The sequence below is a fragment of the Leptidea sinapis genome, chromosome 7 (assembly GCF_905404315.1).
Source record: "Leptidea sinapis chromosome 7, ilLepSina1.1, whole genome shotgun sequence".
Classification (NCBI taxonomy): Eukaryota; Metazoa; Arthropoda; class Insecta; order Lepidoptera; family Pieridae; genus Leptidea; species Leptidea sinapis.
Window position 1 is genome coordinate 11,126,446 of NC_066271.1, and position 25,346 is coordinate 11,151,791.

The following is a 25,346-nucleotide window of genomic DNA, read 5'->3' on the forward strand; positions in this document are numbered from 1 at the left end:
CGGTCCGTCTCATCCCTTATTTTCATAAAAAAAAAAAAATTATATTAAAATCGTATTACCGGGCAGCAAAGTACATATTTCTTTAAAAGGTTATGACGTAGTGAAACTTCTGTTACACTGCTATTTATTCTGTGACGTCACATTGAAACTTAAGATGGAATTTTTTTCTGTTCCTGTTCCTATCCCATAAAATCAAGATTGAAGACCATAGTAGGAATATACTGCTATTGTGTCAGAAATAGGTATGCTTTCATAATGCATGCTTGATAATGTACTGTATGTTCATAGGCACATAAGTGAATCTGCTAGAAACTGTCATAATCATAATGTTAACAGACATAAACTTATAATGCCTTCTACTAGGCTAAGGCGAGTTTAAGAGTAACTCTTAAAGAATACTTGTGTTACGTAATAACGTTATTCACAAGAATTGTTAAAAGCCGTCTGTGGTAAAGGTTACTCTAACATAAATGACTTTCTTAATGATACCACAGATTGGGAGCGACCACCCTCAGGCTATTAAATAATAAGTTTAATTGTACAATATTAATTTGTAAACATATTTTTTTGATGAAAAAAAAAGCCCGCTGAGTTTGTTGAGGCATTCGTTTTGGAATGGGTGGTAGTTTTTGACTTTCAATAAGTGATGTCACAACCTATTTTGAATAAAAATATTTGAATTTGTATCACATAAGAAAACATCAGCGATATCTCACACAAAATAGGTAACTCACCAGCGGCGCTGCTCTGCACATGCTTTTCCTAAAGAAAAGCAATGAATCATTCTTCGATAGACCACTCCGGAACTTCGCACCATCAGAAGCTAAATGCACGTTGGAGCAGTGTTTTTCCTGCCACTGTGAAAGTTCTGTTGAACCTCTATATGTGTCTATTAGACCCGATAGGGCCTGGTCTTTTTGACCTGTGTATATGGTTTCGTAGTCGCCATTAAAATCGTACATCTGAAAGAGAAAGATGTAAGATTTAGAATAATAGCGTATAGACGAACTGACAGCCCGATTATACGTGACTAATTTTGATTTGTCAATGTGTTAGTTGGTTTAATATTGAAAATATCTTTAAACGAGCGATTCTTCTTCTATATATACATATGCGCCTATTTCTGCCGTTAAGCAGTAATGTGTAAGCATTATTGTGTTTCGGTCTGAAGGGCGCCTTACTGGGCAAATGAGACTTAACATCTAATGTCTCAAGGTGACGAGCGCAATTGTAGTGCCGCTCAGAGTTTTTGGGTTTTTCAAGAATCCTGGGCACCGCATTGCAATGGGTAGGGTGTATCAATTATCATCACGTCCTGCTCGTCTCGTCCCGTACTGGCATAAAAAAATCCAAGGGGACCCGTGCATACTTTATTATTATTATTAATGACGCTATTTACTACTTTCTTTCGAACTCACCCGATCAATCAGTCCAAGCTTATCGAAATATATCCAGCCGGGCATAAAGGTGTTTCCAAACGTCATCAGATCAGACTCATAGCCCATCATGAACTGCCTGGCTGTCATTTTGGCAAGAGGTTGGCTGTTTGTAAGACCTATGAGATTGTTCAGGCCAAAACGTGTCACGAAACTCTGTGGTGCAACTACATTTGCTATGCTCTGAAAAAAAAAATAATATTATCAATATTTGAAGTAAAATAGCTTACGTTAGTACAGAATCATATAAATGATGTATTTTCTGAAAATTTATCAATTTGGAATACTTTTTGATGTCTGTTAAATATAAATTGCTGGGCAATGCGGATTAATGCTGCCGATATCAATACCATCTTTGTGCTGCTGTAGAGGGCTTTATATTATTTATAACCTATATAGAACCTAGAAGAATCATTGAGAGCAAAATTTAAAGAAATAAACATCTTGACTGTTGCTTATCAATATATTCTTGATAATGCTATGTATGTACCTAAGTGAATTTGCTAGAAAGTGTCATAACCATAATGTTAACACCAGGAACAAACATAAACTTATAACTCCTACTACTCGGCTAAGTAGAGTTAGTGAGTCTTAAGTGAAATAATATTTTTTGGGCTTGTTTGCATTATAATATTAGCCAGCCTAGCGAAACTCTCTAAGAAAAAAGCGATTATATGAAACGTGCTTAATAGATTGACAGATGACAGCTATAATCTTGTAAAAAACGGAGATAACCGAAATACAACACGTTTTAAAGAACTGTTCGCTTTGGAACTAAGCCGGATTATACTTCGTCACCATATTGTTGTTACTATTTCAACTTATGGCATATGACTGCACCATTCATACAAAACTTAATTTCAATTTTACTTAGGCAGTCCCGCCACTTATCACGTAGTATTTTCATCCTCTTTGATATTAGCTGTTATTGATAAGGTTTAAATCAATTTTAACGTTTACAGTAACTCTGACATTAAACACAACACATCAACGTGCAACACATTCCGCAGTCTATATGACTGCGGAATGTGTTGCACGTTGCACTATCGTTGAATTTGACTTGATTTGATTTGCTTTATTCCTTGGCATAGTTAAAGTTAAAAAAAATATAAAGTCAATATCGAATATTTATTTGAAACTTTTGTCAGGTCGTTATTTCGCTATTTAAGATTAACAATAGCTTTAACCGGCGAATATTGGACGGTTACGGTTAACCGTTATGTTATGACGTCATCTAAAAATTGTTAAATTGTGCAACCAATTCTTTGCTTAACCGGTACTTTATCATATTTGTTATTGCTGAAGTTAGTTTTTGCAACCCAGCCTTAATATCTACTTGCAATAAATAAATTTGCAATTTAAATTTAGTATATTTTTAGATACAACAACTATATTGGTACGACCCTCGCATTGACAAATACCGAACTTTCAAGGTTTAAAATTTCCAACGTTACATTTAATTAAGGGCAGGAAGTCATACGTGTGTCGGATGCTTTTATCGGTCTGTATGTCACATTGGTTTTATTTCTGCATGCAATTTATTATAAACAATAAACTATCAACAATTAATATTATGATTACATTAAATTCAAGCTATCATTACGGGAAAGTGTACTAATAATACTGATAGTATTTCCGCGTTGGATAGCTAGGATGATCCGTTGACCGAGTTAGCTGCCAGCGATTTTCAGCAGCCCTATTGAGGCGAGTAGAAACTATGCCCTTTAGATGACTTCATTAATGCTGGCGTGACGACAGATACAGCCTGCTTATTTTAAGCAACGCGTGACGCCCAAGAGCATCAGAACTAGTGTATTCTATATACAATTATATCTTTTTTTTTATGACAATAAGAGACGAGACGAGCAGGACGTTCAGCTGATGGTAATTGATACGGCTAGTCAATAACAATGCAGTGCCGCCAATGATTCTTCAAAACCCCAAAGACTCGGAACGGCACGACGACTGGGCTCATCGTTACCTTGAAACGTAAGATGTTAAGCCTTAATTTTTTTCTTTATCTACTTTCTTGTTACAGTTCTTTTTATTTTTATAAGACAATGGCTGGTGACAGATGCGCTTCACTTCACCTAAACATATGTTAATATACATACTTTGATTATTGGTCTCCGCATACCGCAGGCGTAGTCGCAAAGTGCTGCAACTAATACTAAGACCAAGTGGGCATACTTGAGCCAGAATCTAACAATGTGTTACGTTGACGTGCCATGCTCTGTTACACTTTGCTAATAATTGAAACTAAAATGCCGGGTTGCGTAATAAAACTTTGTAAAAATAACATAAGAAAGAGACTGGGATCACATACATAGTAAGCATTTTGTATTTTAGTAATTTCAATGTTAAATAAGTGTAAAATAACACCAAGCGTGTGTTACAAAATTTGAAAGATGCCATTGAGTGTCAAGATGCCACGCACACAAAGATCTAATAGTTGCCGTCAAAGAGAACTTAAGCACTACGTTCAGTTGCCGTAATAAAACTTAGGTAGTGCGGTATCTAGTTGGATTGCAGCGGAGACAGCATTTCCAAATTTAAATATTTTATTGTTATTTACCGAATTTGTAGAAGTTCAATCACTACAGTAATTATTTCGTTTTTCTCTGTTCTTGTATGTATAATATTATCACAGGAGAACTGTCAAACTATGCGTCAAAAAATTATCTCATTAATATTAAGAGATTATTCATAGAGAAATAAAATTTTAATTTAAAAAAAAATTAAGAGTCACGAATCGACATTAAAACTATCCTAACCCCTCAAGTTGGAAACTGAACGCAGAATGCAAAATGTGATTAAAATCGGTTCAGTGTTTAAGGTTGTATTTGGCAGGAAGGTTTCATTGGTATTATTTTTTAGATACTGTGTTTTTATTGTTCGTGTTTTCTTCAGTATTTGTATCTGTAGTCTCTGGTGATTTTTCCTCACTTAAAGAACATAAAGAAATAATATGTGTCATAAAATAATTTCAGTCATTGATAATCTGTTGTTATTAACAAATAAATTATAGTTACAATTTTGCATAAACAAATAATAATAATTTACAAAAGTAATGTTTATTTATAATATTAAATAATTGGGCACACTATTAATTTAATTGATTTGCCAAAAACAAATAATATATAATGGATAAATTTACCCATAATGTAAGGAATCAATAAAGCTAGTTTTATTTGCTTTATATCGTTTTATTTATTGATATCGTGATAAAATAATTTATTACAACATAAATAAGTATCGTAATAAGATTTAAATGAATACTGTGATGTTTATTAATTTTTATGCGGATAAAAAATATAAAGAGCCAATTACCTGCTATTAAGTGGCATTACCGACCTTAACCGGCCTTACGACCCTTATCACATAACATTACGCCCGACATCTAAGACTTATGTGTCTTGTGCCAGTAATTACACTGGTCCATACCCTTCAAAAGTTAAAATGAAGTTTCACAAGGTCAAGGTGAGTGAAAAGGCGATTATTTGGATTGAATATAAAGATAAGAGTTTCACAAGGTTCAGTTTTAGGACCCTTTCTATTTATTAGTTATATTACTGTGATGCATTATTGTGTGCTGATTCAATTGACAGATTTCCAGTAATTTTCGATGATGCAGATGTAAATTATGTTCGTACTTAAATTATGATAGAGTTGTACAGTAGTTTGATGCCAATTACCTATGTACTTCTTAATAGTAAACAGACTGTGTATTAAATTGACTAAAACAAATAATATGTCCAACTAGTAAAAAACATTGTACACTAGATCAGCCGATAGAGATAAATTTAAAACAGATATGACTAATTGAGAAGACTTGATTCTGTAGCATGCATATGCTGCAGAATACTGCATAGTACGGAAGATTAAATCATTAGTAGACAATGAAATTGCAGAATTGGTATTTTTGTTACATTCACAATATTGTCTTATATTGGTTGTGTTTTTCTACTGCAGAATAAATATACTAGGACAAAGAAAATAAATAAATAATTGGAAATATAAACAAATAAGTGGACAAGTGCGAGTTGGACTGGCCCCCCGAGGATTCCGGACGTAAAGATAGCTACTTATCCTTATAAAAAAGGGAAACTTTTCATTCTTTGTCATAAATCGAAAACTATTCATCATAGAAATAGTTAAGGTTGTGCCAATGAAGTCCTTTCATACGGTACCCCACATCAAACGGTCAACTTAATTCAAAATTTTGACCGCCGTTCCTTACATAAAGACTGTATTTTTATGATTTATTTAAATATGTGTATTTTCATACTTTTCCCTATACTTATAGAGTAAGACGGTATTACTTACCGACTTTCATAGTTCAAGTTCATCGTGTCCTTCAAATCAAATTAAAATTAATTACAAATGTCAACTAATTTAACAGAAACCAAAAGAAAGTAAATTTGATGCCCTATTATTGCCCTGGTTGAGTAAAAGCCACGGCTAAGTTTGATTTTATAATAAAAATACCTTCCTAAAACTATTGGTTTTGTCATTATAACTTTCTTAATCTCAATGTGTCTTAGCAGTAATGTTACTCTATATATATCTAGTAAGAAAGACACGAAAAGCAAAAGCTCTATCTGTGCAAGTAAGCTCGCCTTATAATCTAGTCAATTACAGAATCCTACCAACTCACCAAGATAACATTAAAATATTTAATTTGTAATCTTTGATCCATCGATTTCTATCTAAGTATCATAATGATATGTAATTTACTCGGTATTACTATACCGTATAATTTCCATAGACTTAGGAAACTGTCCATTATAGACGTATCTCTTATAACGTACGTATGAATTGTCATATGTGTCTTTAAGATATCAGAGGAACCAAAACATCTTTGCTTTTATGTACTTTTTGTATTTTTTTTTGGGGACCTCAACCCATTGCTCAAAATGCTGACCCATTCGACCATCGCATAAGTCACACATCAAATAGGTGATCGACATACCACTTTGTCTATACGATGTACTAACTCTATGTCAAAGACGTGACTGCATGCGGTTCTTACACAATATTATCCATTGATTAATTTATATTGATAAAACAGTAAATTACAAAGCTGGTAGGGTGTTATTACAATATGTTATTATAACACAGAGTTTGCACTAAGATAGCTTCATACCTACATAGATATGTGAGGATACCAGTGGGAGGCTCCTTTGCACAGGATGCCGGGTAGATTATGGTTACCACAATGGCGCCTATTTCTGCCGTGAAGCAATAATGTGTAAGAATTACTATGTTTCGGTCTGAAGAGCGCCATAGCTAGCCGTAGCGGCGAAAGTACTGGTCAAACCAGAGAAATTACAGGAGCGTTGCCGACGTTTTAGAAAAGTGTAGGTACGCACTTTTTTGTGTTCGTGTAGATCTCAGCCTGATATTCAGGTGTCCTGCTCAGTTATCCTTTATTCAGGTATAATTGTCTCTTAACAAACAAGTTCTAGTGGCTCCGCAGTAAGAGTTAGAACTCAACTGTGGATTTTCAGATAATCCACAGTTGAGTGCCTGAGTTAGACTTTAATTATATACTATCGTTTGTCAAATCATAACTTACATTCTCATTTTTATTAATACCTATATTCTGTAATCAGTTTTGGCTTTATTTTTAATTCATTGTATTTGTTTTAAGCGCTTACTAAGCTATTAGTTTTGATGCGTCCATTTTACAATTTATATTTGTATAGTTTATTTTTTTTACTTTTTATTAAGTATCATGATTCGTATATTGTATGCAACACTTTAAAATCTAATTTGTTAAGTATGTTAAAGCTATTGTAAAATTCTCATTTATTTATGGCCGTTGAGTTTCAAGTTAGATATTTTTGATGTTTCTTAATTTGAAAAGCAAGACGCAGACATTTTAATAATAACGCACATAGCAGAGGTCGTTGGATAAGATTTCATTGATGAACACAGTGACATCTTGAGGCTGAATGGACAGCTGGACAGTCGGACACCGATACCATAGTAATACGTTTTCCATTTAAAAGGCATCATCATTATACTACTCCACAGCTGAATATCTGAGTGATCCGACAGCCTGGGACTAGATTATGATTGTTTTATAGCAATAGCAATACCACTTCTCCTCTCGCCATTTGTTTCCGAAGCGGTAGCAGTATCTAGTATATAAGAAATTCCATCAAAAATAATTCTAAAAGAATCAATTTTGAGAAAATTGATTCTTTTAGAATCAATTTTGTGCCTTTGCCAATGCCTTTTTATAATAATGAAAAAATACCAATAGAAAATTCAAAGAGAAAATGTAAGTTGATATACTCCCGATTGGCTGACAAATAAAATGAAAAAACTCCCACATTCAGGGTGATTTCGTTTGCGCTAAGCCCACACTTAAATATAAATCTCATGGAGAGCGCTGAGTTACGCAGCTGCTCTCTTACTTTATTGTGCCAATACAAATAAATCAAAATATCGAATTACAAAATGGCCACTATTGTTTCTTCAATTCGCAAACCTCTCTCAATCGGTTCAGCAAACTTCATGTGTTTCGTATCAAACTCTTTGCAAGGTCTTTGAATACGAATAATAAAAATAAAATCAGCTTTCAAACTTGTATTCTAACTTATATACGAATTGTCAGTTCATAATTCTGAGAATGTTCTTTATGTGATTTTTTGCTGAATCTGAGATCATATACTACTTCGCATTCAAAGCCACTTAATCTGTCTATGATCTGTCTCAACCAGTTAGAAGCAATAAATAATAAAAGAATATTAAAATAACGATTAGAAGTATATTTTTCAACTTACTAGTTGTTTCCCGCGACTTCGTCCACATTTACCAGTGTAATCATATTAGTTGGTAACACAATGCTGCCACATTCATATATACAAAACAATCATAATGCAGTATTCCTAAGAAACGTTTCATTCAACAATTTTTTCTCCAACTTACTTTCCAAATCCGACTACCACCATAAACTCTTTTAATTTTTCGGTCTATATATAGTCATTCGCAAATACGGTGCCTTTCTATTGGTAAAATAATTTTCAAAATTGGTTCAGTGGATACAATCCAACACCCTTACAAACTCCTAAAGTTTACCTTCGTACTAATATCTTCCTTTTCTTGGTGTACGTCCGTACATAATGGGATGTCGCTATGGCAACTTAATGGCTGACAGGCTTGCCCTGCATGTTTCAGTATGACAACTCTCTCTGTTATCACTACTTAAACATTTTATTGAGATAAAATCTGTAGTTGACAATGCAACGGGCAACTACTAGTTTTATAATATTAGTATAGATTCCAATATACGAGTATTTGGCAATCAATTAGTGATATTTTTCAAGCTTTCGCAATTGAAAAGTACCAAAGATAACAGAGCTATACTAAGGCCAGCGAGAATAGATAAAGAGTGTAAACAAACGGACCGTTACTGAGTTACATTGCGATGGCGAGCGATTATTATCTCTGTCCCTATCACTCGTACGCAGAAATGGCGTCAGTTGGTCGACGATAGTTGTCGTTGCGTGTTTCGTGGTGCAGAAAAGCCAAGCCATGTCCGCCATTTTGCGAACAAGTTCATTCCTGTTTGGATTGCGTTCGCAGTGATACGTATTTTGTTAGCTCTCTGTTAGTTAGACAACCTTTGAAATATATCAATTATTTTCAATATTCAAAGATATCGATGAACATGTTTTGGACCCCTGAAACTTTGTTTAAATTCTTTATCTAGTTTTGTTGGCCTTACAAAGAGCTTTAAGTGGTTTGTTGTGATTGAAGAATCCAGGGAAGTAGGTCATAACAAAAGAACAGCTCACTAACCCCTGCCTGCCTCTTTGTGACATAGGCATGATGAATGTATGTAATATCTAGAAGTAACTCACCAGTAACGCAATATGAGGTAGATACAGAATGTCATCTTCTTTGTTCCCTTCAGACAGTTCTTCAACCCAAGTCAACGGATGCTTCGGTATTGCTGACAGAGTGCCATTCTCATTGAATTTTGTGATCCTATGTTCTAAATGTTCCCTGTAAAATTGAATACATTTTAATATCAATCGATCCTTCATAGGTTTTGGTATTCAATTTAACAATAAAATACCAATTTAAGAAATATATTAAAGCTTCATTGTCAAAGAAGGCTTACAATAGTTAGGTTAAGTATATCAGATTATATAAAATATAATCATTCATAGATCTTGACTGGTTCTGCGAAATCCACCTTAAATTGTATAGAATTATTTTAAGTAGGCTAAGCAATTCTATTTTTCTATGATTTAAAAGATAGACTGGAAGTTTCTAATCAGTTTAAGCTCCTGTACGAATTACTGATGTAGATTCATGAGAAATTAATTAAAAAATACCATCAAGCAATATTAAGCGATAATCGACCTGTTAATATGAAACAATTTAAACTCGTGGAAGTGAAGGTAGCAGATAGAAGTGGACATTAAAATCTTACGGAAGGTAGGCATGAGAAATGACAACGAAGAAAACGGTTTCGTTATCCAAGACCCATTAAAGGAGTTTGTAGCGCCGCAAGAAGAAGGAGACATTTGGGCATTGGTTAAAACCAAACTAGATAAAATAATTCAGTTGAGAGAACAAATAATATAACATAATATGATGCACTCAAACGAACAGCAATCCTAACGTAGAATGGACTGGTTACCTTCCAAGTATCTTTACTTGTTCCTTAAACCTGGTCGGAAACGGTTTAAAAATGGCTATGGCGACTTGAGTTTTAGAAGCGCTCGAGGGCGCTTCGCAAATGCGTCGGAATGAAGATATAAAAGAAGTTACGAGAGTGAATGGGATGAAAATAAACCAAGATAGGATAACATGCTATAAAGGAGGACTACACCATTATGGCCAAAACAGGCTAATAAGAAGATAAAATGGCACAGGCAATCTTTTATAATTCCTGTGATTGCACGAGGTCTTCAGTTGTTGTGAACATTTGGAGCCAGGCGTCCACAAATTTGTTGAATATTGTATTTATAAGTAAATAAGTTCATCAAGTATTCCAGAAAATTATAAATAGTCAAACATAAATCAATTCTATATTTTTGTTAGTTGAGTCATATTCAAATCTATCCGGAACTTAGTCTACATAATTGGTCTGATCACATCACCTTGATGCCAACATACTAATTACCAATAGCTTTGTTATTTCCGTGTGTAGGGTCGGCATATTTAATTATTGGTATAAACCCATAAGCCATGTTTTTCCTCGTTTTAATAATTTTATCATAAATTTTACAATTTAAGAGCAATTTTTCTGCGTGGTATTCAAAGCTGCTCACATCAGAATGTCGAGCTTTGGTGAGACGAATGACAAAAGACGTGAACCTGATAGTTGTAGGTGAAAAAACCTGCAGGAAAATGCAGTGCCGTACAGGATTCTTGAAAAACATAAAATTCTGAGTGGCACTGCGTTAGCTCTCGACTGTCAAGTATGAAATGCTCACTAATATCAACAGCAGGCTTTCAAACTGAATCTCCAATAATGATTGCACACTACTGTTTACTTAATAGCCGGAAGGCGTCCACTGCTGGACAAAGGCCTCCCCCAAACATCTCCACGATGATCGGTCTTGGCTGCCCTTATACGACCCATACCGGCAATCTTGAACAGATCATCGCTCCATCTTGTGAGGGGCCTAACAACACTGCATCTTCAAGTACGTGGTCGCCATTTGAGGACTTTATTTCCCCAACGGCTATCTGTCCTTTGAGCCGGCTAGGTGCCCTGTCTACTAGCACTTCAGTTTCGCAATCATCCGGGCTATCAGCTTTGGATGACATTAAATAAAATTTTAAAGCTCGGTACATGAGATATGAACTGTTTTCAGGAATATAGAAAAGGTAAGCGAATCTATTGTTACTGTAACTGATTTTGATTGACCAGACAATAATATACAGCGCATGAGGTCACAATAAAAAAAAACACTCTCAACTGCGAGTCAGTCTCCATACAACATTAAAATACTATGCACTTTTAAAATGTATATTTTATTTATTTTTATTAAAAAATATATACTTAACAACAAAACGTAAAGTTTTGATCATTGTTGTTTTGACATTGAAAAAAAATATGTTGATTAAATGATAGGAATATATTATATTGAATTAAAAATAATATCATATCATCTAAAACTATTATTGATTCTAGTAATCATTACATAAATAGTTATAAATAATAAAGAGATGCAAATATAATTGAAACCAAAATAAGATTAATTAAAACTAAGACATTTTCTTAATTTGTTCAATCAAACGTACATCTGTATCGACCCTGGAAAGTAATCAATTGAAAAGTATTCCTTAATGTAAAAAAAAATTGAAAAAGAGAGATTTAAGGAGACTTTTGTTGCATGGAAGCCATTTTTGTAACGGCCATGCGATACGAAACCGTGAAAATTTTACCAAACCACAATTCTAAAATACAATATATATATCCGAGTAAGTAGAACATCTTCCCTATAAGTGTTGATTTACGCAGGTTTAGCAATAGAAGCATGAAGGAGTTTACTTGCATCTACTGTTCGTATCTTCTTCAGTCGATCTTTTTGTTGGTTGATTCGCTAACATCAAATATGGGACACATAAATTTCTGGCACTATCAAAACGTTAAGCTACTTCCAGATACGTGGCGCTGATCGCAGTGATTTTATTCTTTTGAACCATAGCTCGAATTGATACGAATTTGAATATTTGTATGTTGCACAGAATTATTGGAAAACATTGGTACTTTTTTTTGGGGGAACGAAGCGCACCGGGCATCAGCTAGTATTTATTATAAATGTGACGCTGTTTTTATCATTTCTACAATTGATACGACTTTTTACTACTAAAATTAATGTAAGCAGATGTTACTTCTTATATATTATGTTTCGACAGATCATAATTACTATTTGGCCATATCTGTATAAAAACTAGTTAAAAATATTTAGCCTAAAAATTCTAGAATCCGAAAACATAATAATACAATAAAAATTAATACAATAACAATTTACCATTTAAATCAATAGTATTGTTTTTATTTCGGACAAAAAAATCTGCACAAAAAATCTGTGGCACGTAGGTAGGTAAATGTTTCATACAATTTACGTAATATTTTATATTCTTTGCTTATTAACACGGCTCTACTCACGTTTTATCGGTGTGGGTACAGACTAGTTTCTATGACGACTATGATTGCATAGTGGTCATATTGTGCACCCGTGAACACCAAAAGCGAGACCATAGTATCAGTGATACCGTCCGCCCCCCGCCCTGTTAAGCCACGCACTACGAGCACAAGTCCGCAATATGAGACGGGACGTTATCGCGAGCCCACTCCACTCACCCTGATGAAGGACCTCCGAATGGTCCGAAACTAGTCCTGAGTAAAGCCGTGTTCGGTGTTTATGATAAATTTTTGACATTTTGATGAAGATAATGTAAATTAAAGAAACAATTGAGAGTTGATATCATGATACGCTGGTGAGGGGCGCAACTTGTGTCGACACTCTTGAAGGTCTCATGTCCAAGTTATGGGGCTGCTGCTTCGACTGCCGAAGACAGTAAACGTCATAAATATGTCGGTTTCAGTGAGTCTTAAATCTTCGTGCCATTTGGTGTTGATACACTTGGCCCGTGGGGCCCAGAAGCGCGGAGAATGTACAAAATACTATCTACACAACTCAATAGGGCTACTGGAACCCAAGCGCTGGCAGATATTTCGGTCAACGGATCAGCTTATCCAGCTATCAAACGCGGAAATGCTGCGGAAATTCGTGGTACACTTCCCCGTAATGATAATTTTTTCTTCATGTAATCATATTAAGTATTGTAAATATTATAGAATTATGTAAACATATTTTAGTTTGTCTTGCAAAATATTTAATATATAGATTTTTTTTTACTTTTGATTCATATTATAAGTATGTAAATATAGTTATAAGCATTGTCTTGATTTGTAACTCTATCAAAGGTACTTTTCTAAGATTAAATATACCAGTTTAATTAACCCGCGTCTTTTGAGATACAATTATACACAAATAAAACAAATTAATTAATTCATTCATTTAGTGAGAAAAATTCTAACTTTAAAAATAACTTGGTTATTTATGGTAATATGAACGAATAACATTAATAAAGGCGGATTAAATAAACTGATTACATTAAAAATTTCCGTAAGTCTAGACAATTTGCATAATATTGTATTGAAATACTTGATAGTTTATTTGTTAGAACATGTCCGCATATATAACGGAGTGTATAGAGGAGTTGGAGCAGCCAAACTCTACCACCGGACATTACACCAAAATTCAAAATTCCACCTGCTGCCCATTTGTTTCCGATACGACTTAGGTACATTCAAGCTTAAAACATACTTAAAGACCGGCAACGCATCTTGACCCCTGAAATTGCCTTGACAACTTCCGATCAAATTTACAATAAAAAGAGCTCAAAAAAAGAATGCTTGCAGAGTTTCTACCGGCGGTTCTTCTCTCTCAGAGCGCTATATGTTTCCGAAGCGGTAGTAGTATCTAGTATTTTAGAAATGACATCAAAAAGAAATCTAAAGGAATCAATTTTGAGAAAATAAATGCCTTATATACCTTTTTATAAGGGACGAAACGAGCAGGATGTTCATCTGATAGTAATTGATACGCCTTGCCTAAAACAATGCGGTGCCGCTCAGGATTCTTGAAATATCCAAAAATTCTGAGTGGCACTACAATTGCATACATAACATGTTACATTTGCCCAGTAAATTCACCAGCTACGGCGCCCTTCAGACCGAAACACAATAATGCTTACACATTACTGCTGGCAGACAAAAGGCGCCGTTGTGGTACACGTAATCTAGCCGGCATCCTGTGTAAAGGAGCCTCCCACTGGTAAATGCCCTTAGTCGCCTCTTACGACACCCTTGGGCCCGGGACTTCCCTATTCTTTTTATGCCCCCAGGAAGCACAGGGCATTTGCCCTATTGCCCCCTCTTATACAAAAGTGTCTTGGAGGATGTAGAGCGTAATGTGGATCGTTTCATGGCAAGTAATCAACGCAGCCCATAGTCTAAAATGGCGTCGAATAAACATACATATCATTTAAAAAACCGAAAACACATTGGTACTTGGCTGGCGAGGATCGAACCGGGGCCTTCGTGGTGCGAGTCAATATTTCTTCTATCTGTTGTGACGCTTCCCTTTTGGACTTGGTATGAATGTGACAGATAAGTGTTTTCTGTGCTAAATGGATTTGTAAATCCATATGCTTAAAATACTGGTTTGGGAGCGATGGGCACTCTGCTACTTTACTACAGCAGAAACAGAAATAGAAATATATTTATTTACCATAGTGACAATAACATAACATATTTCAACAACAATTGGTAAACGTTATAAAGGTACGTCAGTTCGTAAGGGGGCTTTGATATGGGGAGAAGCACTGATTAGAAACTCCCAGTTCATCTTTTAAACCATATTACAACCTAGCCTACTTAATATAATATTAAACAATTTTATACCTAATTTATAAAATTCTCATGTCGCGGTGTTTGTAGTTAAACTCCTTCGAAACGGCTTGACCGATTCTCATGAAATTTTGAATGCATATTGGGTAGGTCTGATAATCGGACAACATGTATTTTTCATCCCCCTAAATGTTAAGGGTGGTCCACGCCAATTTTTTTTTATTTTTTTTTACATTTTTTTTTAAATTTATTTGATTATGAGTCAGTATTAAAAATACATACAACTTCAAAGTTTCACCCATCTACGACCAACAGTTACTTTTGTATCGCGATTTTAATATCGGCAATACAACGTTTGCTGGGTCAGCTAGTCTCCTATAATATAATCTAATATACTATTGTAAGCACTTAACTCTAGCTAACTTATTATATTATCGCACGTGCAGTTTAATATTTCTTCTTGAATTCGAATGAATTAAATCACAACTTTTCTTGAATTTAGTAATATTTTTTCTAACATACATTATGTTCATTTATATTGTGAGGTGGCATTCATATCGGCTGTACTGCTTATAACAGAACCACAGGACATAATACTATGAATAAGAGTATCACTAAAGAAAACCAGTCGCACCGTATCTATGTCTGTTTTCTAATCCGTTTAACCGCATATTATGTTGCAGAACTAAGGCTGAGAACTACTGAAATTATGCTGACCTTAGGCCCAATGCAAAAGTCAAGTTCGCGTCTTATCACACTCAGCTAAGTTTATTTATTTATATACAATCCACAGCTCTTAAAAAGATTTAAAAATTATATATAAATATGATATGACAGCCAAAAGGGGATTAACATTTTATAGGTTTGAATTTTTAGCAATCAACACAGAAAAATACCATGATTGTATTCGGACGGAAGCTAGTCAGTATATTTACATACACAAATATATATACTGGCGTGTGTGTGTGTATTCGTTCTAATGTGATAAAAACACAGGTTTTAAACTATGTAAGCTTCCTAACATGAAATCAATCTTAATAAAATCATAAAATTATGTCTCAACTAATATTCTTAATGTCTCATTTTTGAATTTGAGTTTACTGAAGTGGAAAATATCAACCGAACTAAATTTCTTATTATAAGTTATATGTAACCGAGTAACTATAGAATGTTGTGCATAATTAAGCTACGTTAGTTAAGTCTGAGTAAAGTCAAAGTACACTCTTTAGATCACAGCTTAAGTCTATTACCCAATCATTCAAAATGGGGGCCAAATTGTAGTTTTACATCGTATCATCATAATCTTAATACTAAATCACATTGATTCTAAATATTCTTCGGAAATCGGATGTTGAATGCGTAAGTTAAACATAAATGCCCCAGACATCCATTCCTAACATTGTTCCCATAAAAATATCGTATGCAAAAAGCGTCTTAAATATTTCAACGATTCATCTTTGTTATAAAAAATAATACGCTGGTAAAACCCATAAATTAAAAACGATTGATAATCACGCTAAAATTAACTCAACCCATTATTATGGTCGTAATAAAAACTTAATTACGCACGATCATTTTGTTGGGGCTTCCAATTTGTTGATTAGCAGACAGTGTAATAAGAATATAATCCAAATGAATTAAGATTTTTTAAGAATTAACTTAAGGCTGGGGTCTGAGCCAACGGCCTTGAGGAATCGAGCGGAGCTAGGATACCGCTCTTGTACAAGATCGCCATAGTTTTAATTCAGATTTAGAAGCATTTTTAATTAATTGTAAACATAATACAATGTTTTTTACAAAAATAACAAAACTATGTCATTTGAATTGGTATTATTGGTATTGGTAAACAGTTAATAATTTTTTATACAATTTTTATCCAGAAGAAAAAATTAATTTTCTTCTCATATTCTGTAGACATATATTTTTTTTTTATTAAATAAAAGCTTTATATAAACTGTCAAGAAATGGATTCAATTATGCGCTATTTCGGCGATTTCTCGTGATAGCGGCCTTGAGAATTATATCGATGACTATTTTTTTGATGAGAATTTTATCATGAGCATGCAATTTTAAAAAATATTATATTATTATTATATAAATTATACAAAAAATTTGTATGTTCAAAAAAGCGACGCCGTTTGTTGTTTACATGAACTATGACGTCATCTTTACTAATATTATAAAGAGGAAAGATTTGCTTGTTTGCATTGAGTAGACTCCGAAGCTGCTGAACCGATTTGAAAATTTCTTTCACTCTTGGGAAGCTACACTATTCCCGGGTGACATTGACATGACCAATAGTGTTACCCAAGGCGCAAAATAAATACCTAAAATATTCTTTACATCGCGTGCGCTGCGATAACTGTTGATTATTGAATAAAATAATGTACTACGACTTTGCAGAACACATCATTATATACAAAAAGTGTCGCGACATGTTATAAGTTTTCTTTTATGTTAAAATTTCAAATGTAGCTAGTAGGATTACATAAGCATCAAGCGCGCCATAATCTCAGAATATAAATCAAATCAAAATCACTTTATTCTCGTAGGTCACGGAAATGACACTGAATGTCAAAAAAAATCTTACTGAATCTACTGCTACTTCGTCAAGGGTTGAGCTAATGAGAAGAAGCAGCAAGAAACTCATATACAGCATCTGCGTATGTTGGCAAACAACTATAACTAACAAATAATACTTTGAGTTACCTTTACGGCATTTAGTTTTATTGATTGTTATAATCAAATTGATAAATAAGGCGTAAAAATTTACCAATCAAACAAACTCACAATCAAATTTATAACAAAGGAAGGATGATTTACACACGCGTATTATATTTCGTTAGATAATGAAAAAAATACATTATTAATAACAAAGAAACATATTAATTTAAAAACTTGATTGATGATAAATATATTTCCATTAAATATTAATTATAAAAAATGATATAAAAAGAATACGAATCCTTTTTTGCGCGCCGTACGTCGCGCCATTTTGACCCTGTCCGTCTTGCAAGTTTTCCATTTGCAAACACGATTAAGCCGATGTAGGTACTTTAGTTTATCGATCGTTTTTTGTTTTTGTCGTCTCAATTTGCATAAACGTATCTTGTTACGGTTCAAATGATTGATGGTGGCACAATACACAATGCCCGGGTAATATGAATAATTACAAGTAAAATTGAAAAACTTAATCAACGCGAGTGTTAAGTATTGAAAATATAACTATTGATTGAAACGCGAGTAATGTGCTTGATAATTGATTAAAAAATGTGATTTTAAAAATGACCCATTTATGATTTAAATATTGAGAACATTGTCATTTATAATGTGAGTGAAGATTACGTATCTCAGCTTGGGGGCCTACTCCTAAAATCGACATTCGATATATCATGGCATTAGTAGGTACATCGTATTCAAAGTAGAAACGATGATTGAAACGAAACATTTTTCGATATCGGTCCTAACCCTACTCTTAGTTGAAAATGCCAGAGACGAATATTCGAATTTGACAAATAATCAAACGTCACTTTTAGAATAATCACAAGGACACCTTCTAGGCTGTGGTTGCTATTATCGTTTCAAGATGTATAGTTATATTTGCCATACAATATATATACTTAATAAATATTATTAAAATAATTATATGTGATTATTCAACAGGATTTTTTTACTAAAAAGTAATTTAAGTCATTTTGTTGATCGTTTACACGAAGAAACTAATGAAAATGGCCGCGTGATAAATAGGAAGTCGACGAGAAGAGTTGAGTTACTTTTTTTACATTTTATTATCCGCAAGCTTTGTATTATTTATTTAATTTTAAATGGTCATATTATATTCATTACATAATTTTTGAATATTTACATTTTGTGTAAATGATGCAAATTGGTGGTGCAGAGTCTGGTATGGTACTTAGCGACTAAACTATGTTTTGACTTTTGACACTTAACAGCGACGTAGCACAGATAATATTTAGTTTTTCTAGGTTTGCGCATAATTCATTCACTTTAACTTCGTAAAAAAAATCAAAATATTAGTCTATGGTTACGATGTTGTTACGATAAACGATATGGAATTCGAACATTTGTTAGAGTAGGGTAGGTGCAATATATTCGGGGTATTATCGTATCGTTCCGAATATATCGTTGTCGATTATGCAATGTTCACTTAAAAAAATATCTATAGAGTATGATTATAACGAAAGATTTGATTGTTCGTTTGTTTGCATTGACTAGGCCCCGAAACTACGGAACCGATTTGAAGTTTTCTTTCATTGTTGGGAAACTACACTATGACCGCGTGACATAGGCGGCATATATTTTTTTTTAAATACGGATCGTTACTAAAATTCCAATAATGAAGGCCTGTCTACAACTGTGTGTACAAGCAGAGGTATTAAAAAATAAAACCTTACATAATTTTCTACGACTTTGTAGAACACAATATCATTATTTACAATATGATTTATTTTTTTTATTTTTGAAAATTTAATTGAAATGTCGCTACTACGTGCTCATTCCTATGTGTACGCGGACGAAGTCACGGGGTATCAGCTAGTGTCTTACTACAATCGATGATGAGAGACAGATATACAATGACATTAAGAAGGTTTTTACTAATTAGCAGCTTCTTTTGCATAGAATTTTTTTCATACAAGAGGGGGAAAATGGGCAAGAGGCTCACGGTAGTGGGAGTGGTGAGGCAACCGCCCATGGACATCCGCAACAGCAGGCGTCAAGAGATGCGTTGACAGTTTTTAAGTTGGGAGCATGCTCTTTTCTTGAAGAACCTAAGTCGTATCGGTTCGGGAAAACAGGAGCCGGGAGGAAGCAGGGTAGATGGATAGAAACTCGGCGCGATGTTTGCCGTAATTACTTTGTGCAATGTGCAAGCATTCTTGTGGTTCGGTTTAAGGGGCGCCATAGCTGGTGAAATTACTGGGCAAATGAGACTTAACATCTTATGTCTCAAGGCGACGAGCGCAAATATAGTGCCGCTCAGTATTTGGGGATTTTCATTTATCACTTATTAGGGGAATATCTAGCTGCTCTCGTCATTTTTTATTGAAGAGGAGGACAAACAAGCGTACGGGTCATCTGATGTTAAGTGATCACCGCCACCCACATTCTCTTGCAATACCAGAATAATCACAGGTGCGTTTCCGGCCTTTTAGAAAAGTGTACCCTTTTTTTTTAGTAACTAACTTTTATTAGGTCCCAGAAATACCGCAAAAGGAAGCTCATTCCACAGCTTGGTCATACGTGGAAGTAAACTCCTTGAAAACCGCACTGTGGAGGAACATCACATATCCAGTTGATGGGGATGATAACTTAATTTGTAGCGTGTCGTGGGAAGGTGGAAATCGGCGGCAGAAATGAGGTGAAACAGCTCTTCGGAACACTCCACGTGATAAATATGTTAGAAGACATACAATGAAACGACGTCTATAAGCAACGCCAAGTGATCCAGCCGTTCATAGACCACGACAATTCAAGCAGTTTTGCGTTGCAGGCGGTCGAATAATTCTAGCTGATGCTGGGGTGCGCCAGACCAGAGATGACAGCAATACTCCATATGTGGCCGGGCCTGCGCTTTGTAGAGGCGCTCGAAAGTACACCGGCTTGAAGTATTGCCATGCTGTACGTATGAGCCCATAGCCCATGATTTGATAAGGATAATATTCTAAACAATTTGTTATTTTTTAAATGATATCCCTCACTTCTGGGATTAATAATGTTAAATTTGTAACCATGGATGGAGCTACGATGGAGCCTAAGAGTTGAACAAGACATACCAAAATTTACGAACCGTAACTCGAACGGTTGACTCAGTTGGTAAGAGTGCTCGGACGGAACCCGAGAAGTCGATTACCCATCGTTCATAAACTTTGCTAACTATGGACCTAATGAGAAGGGTCATTGTCGCTCAGAGGGCAATGGAGAGGACTTTGCTCAGAGTTTCCGTGCGAGATCGAATCAGAAATGAGAAGATCCATAGGAAAACCAACGTGACTGACATAGCGCAGATGGTTGCGAAACTGAAGTGGCAGTGTGCAGGGCATATAGCTAGACGGACAGATGACCGTCGGCGCAATAAAGTCCTCGAAATGCGACCACGTACCTTAAGACGTAGTGTTAGTAGGCCCCACACAAGATGGATCGACAATCTGGTTAAAATCGCCGGAGTATGTTGGATGAGGGCAGCGCATTACCGATCGCTACGGCGATTTTGGGGAAGGCCTTTGTCCAGCAGTGGACGTCTTCCGGCTGAAATGGTATATCTAGCTGCTCTCGTCAATTTTTCTCATATAAAATGACTAACCTGTATACAAATGGTCCGACTTCTTTCAACTTGAGCTTGGAGTCCTTCCCGGCCATGTAGTCTTCAGCATTTGTGATATTAAAGAGATACACTCTCAAATAAAGCTCCACCTCCGGTTTCCTCCACATTTCAAAGATCTCGCCACCCTCTCGGAAGACTATTTTCTGTGGAATATTATGCAACAATAGTATTTTATGCAACATTTGTAGATAGGTGCAAACAATGATGAATATGGATGGTTGTTTCCGAGTCATGGATGTTTACATGAATTTATGTATGTTTACGTAAGTATATCGTATTAAATATATCGTTGTCTTGCAACCCATAAGCACAGGCTATGCCTAATTTGGGGCAAAATTATTTGTGTAAAAGTGTTTCAATATTATTATTATTTGTATAATGAGGGTCAAAAACACGAGTGGCGTGGGTTGCGATGTGTGCCCCAGGCGAACATCACAATGAGTGACGCCACGAGTTACTACAATAGTTATACAACGTGACGCATACATTTTTTTTTCTACGACAAGGTAATTTTAAATAAGATAATTTATTGAATTAGGCGGTAATTTGAAGAAATCCATTATTATTCAAATGTTGTGAGCCTAAGCACGAGACGCAGAACTCACGTGCCGAATCTTAATCTGAATCGGAATTTACACTCAAGAAGGCTTACAACTTTAGAATAATTTAAAATAAAACAAATAAAGGCGGGAAATGTTTTGTATAAATACCTACTTATCTCTGGTGAGAGGTTTTATATGTACTTAAAGGAATGGCATAGGTACATGCATACAGCCTTCGCGGGAAATATGAAAATAACAAAATATACCTAGCAGCATCAAGGAAAATTATATTCACAAGTTTTTTTTCTTAAGTTGACATAAAAATGCTTAGTATAATGATATAAACATGAAAGTATTATGTATGTAATACAGTGTGTACTACGTATAACCTAATATTTCTATGAACCTACCATACTTAACCTAGATTTAGTTGTCTGTGGTACCAAAAATACTGTGCTTTTTTGGCAACATTATACATTACGGAAAATAAGGGACGAGACGAGCAGGACGTTCAGCTAATGGTAATTAATACACCCATTAAAATGCAGTGCCGCTCAGGATTCTTGAAAAATCCAAAAACTCTGAGCAGCACTAGAATTCCGCTCGTCACCTTTAGACATAATATGTTAAGTCTCATGTGCCCAGTTATTTCACTAGCTACAGCGCCCTTCAGACCGAAACACAAAAATGCTTTCGCATTACTGCTTCACGGCAGAAAAAGGTGCCGGTGTGGTTCCATTATTTATCCTGTGCTTCTGCATCCTATCCGGCAGCCTGTGCAAATAATATATAATATAATGAAGAAATTCTAAAGAAGGTTGATATACCTAAAAATTGTGATATTTTGTGCAAGTGTGTTAATACATCCCAAAAAAAAAATATAGGTATCTTCTTCTTTTATATTTAAAAAATCCAGTAAATTCTTATCCCCTTATTCATAATGGTCCGCTAACTTTAAACAGCCGCTAAGGAGTGTTTTTTCTCATTCTGACTTAGGTCAATAGAAGAAGACAGAGTGAGAATTAGCAATGCTTTAAGTTAGCAGACTATTATGAATAATGGGGTAATACTTAAAAAGCGACATCACTTGCCAGGACAAGTATATTATAAGACGACAAATGTATATTTATTTTATGTTCCTTTAACAGAAAAGTATGTTGAGAAATAATTGGGATTACTATAATAGGAGAGTAAACTGGCTTAACTGACATAGAGTGCCCTAATGGACACTGTTAAAAAGATGATCTTTTCTCTAACGAAACTTCTAATGTTTATAATCTATACTAATATTATAAAGCTGCAGTGTTTGTTTGTTTGTTTGAACGCGCTAATCTCTGGTACTACTGGTGCGATTTGAATGATTCTTTCCGTGTTGGGTAGTCCATTTATCGAGGAAGGCTATAGGCAAAATTAGGGATCCGTAATAAAATTGCTATTTTGTAACACAAGGTGTAAAATCGAAAACCTATTTTTGCGTGCGCTGCAAAAACTATTGACAATAGAACAAAATGATGTACAGGTATAGCCTGTACCTATATAGGCAATATTTTATTACTTATAAAACTATCGCGCGAATTATACTTTATATGGCAAAAGAACGTTTGCCAGGTCAGCTAGTATTATATAAATCATTACTTAAATCACACCTTACATATATTATTGATATATGGGGCTGTGCAAAACCGCAATCCATAACTATGGAAAATAGACTCATAAAAAAGTATTATCCATTTTTAACACCTATTACTTAAATATATTATATATTCAAACTAACCTCACCAACATAAAACAACTTTACACCTAGCATATACGTGTACTTATATAAAAATAAAACTACGTTTAAAAAAACCGACTTCAAAAACTGAAAAGTATCAAATAACTAAAAATTTAATTTAATACACCTCTTATGCAAACCTTTAATATTATTGAAATACTATTAATTGTATGTGCTATATACTGATAGCTTTGAAGTCAGTGCCAAACCCAAAATAAAATAAAACTTAATATTATAAACAGCTTACTTACTGTAATTATTTAGGTTGTCTGGCCACGCGTGTCTGTCCGCTTGGGTTGTTTTGTTCTAGACGAAGCTATCGTGTACCTTTATTACATTTGGCTTGGCACCGACTTCAAAGCTATCAGTATGTAGCACAATTTTTATATTTCCAATATTTTAAGAGATAACAGCCGAGATAGAAAAACCGGTTCATTAAATGGGCCATAAATCGTGATTAGTAAGTTTTCCAAAAAAGTTTACAGAAAAAAAATACGTACTATTATTTTCTACAGTAATGGTTTTCACAACTTTCGCCCTAAAGTGCAGTTTCCGAGGTATCGACCAAAAACTTTTTTTCAAGATTTCACCTGGCTCCACCTGGATCCTAAGACTAAGTGACCGTAAATCTAACAAAAAAATTAGATTGTACTTGATTTAAACTGCTTTTGTTGAGATTTTCTTGCTGTTCGTACTTCCTAAAACTGTCATTCGAGCTAGGTCCCGAGTTAAGTTGACGAAATAGCATATATTGTTTTCTTTTAAAGTATACAAGGCTCTACTTACCCATCGGAAGAGCATATCATAAGGCTTCACCAGTGCAATGAAAATCCCGATGCCCAGACAAAGGAATCCAATCATTAACAGCACGAACAGCCCTGAAACAAAGAGATATTATCACGTTAATTAATTACATTTCTTAATTAACAAACAGTCATCAAATATTTTTCGGAGTTTTTGTACAGTAAAAAATTAACTGGCCGAAAATCATGTTCAAAGATTTCGTTGCATACAAACAGACTTGAAGCTAATAAAAGTGGGATTGCTTAAATGCATATTATTATTTTTTTCTTTTTTTTTATGAAAATAAGGGACGAGACGAGCCGGATGTTCAGCTGATGGGAATTGATACGCCCTGCCACAGCATTATTAGATTACATATTATAGCAGGATTACAAAGCATTGCCGCTTAGGATTCTTGAAAGACCCAAAAATTCTGAGCGGCACTATAACTGCGTTCGTCACCTTGAGACATAAGTTGTTAAGTATCCAGTAATTTAACTAGCTACGGCGCCCTTCAGACCGAAACACAGTAATGCTTACACATTACTGCTTCACGGCAGAAATAGGCGCCGTTATGGTAGCCATAATCTAGCCGGCAACTTTTGCAAAGGAGACTCCCACTGGGTATGGTATGGTATTACGTGGACAGTTTCAATTCAATTCGACATATTTGGGGTTAAAGTATGAAATTGCCAATTTGTACTGAAAAATTGTTTTTTTTTTTAATTTACATGTTTATTTAATCAAATAGTTACCATTATTATCCATACATTTCTGCCATCTAATAGGAAGGTCATTTATGCCTTTGCGATAGAACTGTGGTGATCTATATTCGACAAACTGTGTGAAAGCATTTTATACTGCCTCCTGAGAAGAAAACTTTTTAGAACGTAGAAAATTATCCAAATCACGAAAAAAAATCTAAAGTCCGTTGGGGCAAGGTCTGGCGAATACGCAGGGTGACGAATAATAATATAATAATGGAACTCGTATTCAATAATTATTATTAAAT

General features: G+C 34.6%; 1 protein-coding gene across 2 annotated transcripts in view; it reads right to left on the minus strand.

The window, feature by feature from the left end:
* LOC126965231 (scavenger receptor class B member 1-like) overlaps nt 1–25,346 on the minus strand; it is a 138,453-nt gene that overhangs the window by 5,923 nt on the left and 107,184 nt on the right. For both annotated transcript variants that reach the window (XM_050808708.1, XM_050808707.1), the window contains exons 2-6: nt 24,338–24,429; nt 21,215–21,378; nt 9,311–9,455; nt 1,419–1,619; nt 735–962 (exon numbers count right to left, since the gene is read on the minus strand). In XM_050808708.1, the coding sequence (XP_050664665.1) occupies nt 735–962; nt 1,419–1,619; nt 9,311–9,455; nt 21,215–21,378; nt 24,338–24,429 (830 nt within the window). The remainder of the gene's footprint in view (nt 1–734; nt 963–1,418; nt 1,620–9,310; nt 9,456–21,214; nt 21,379–24,337; nt 24,430–25,346) is intronic.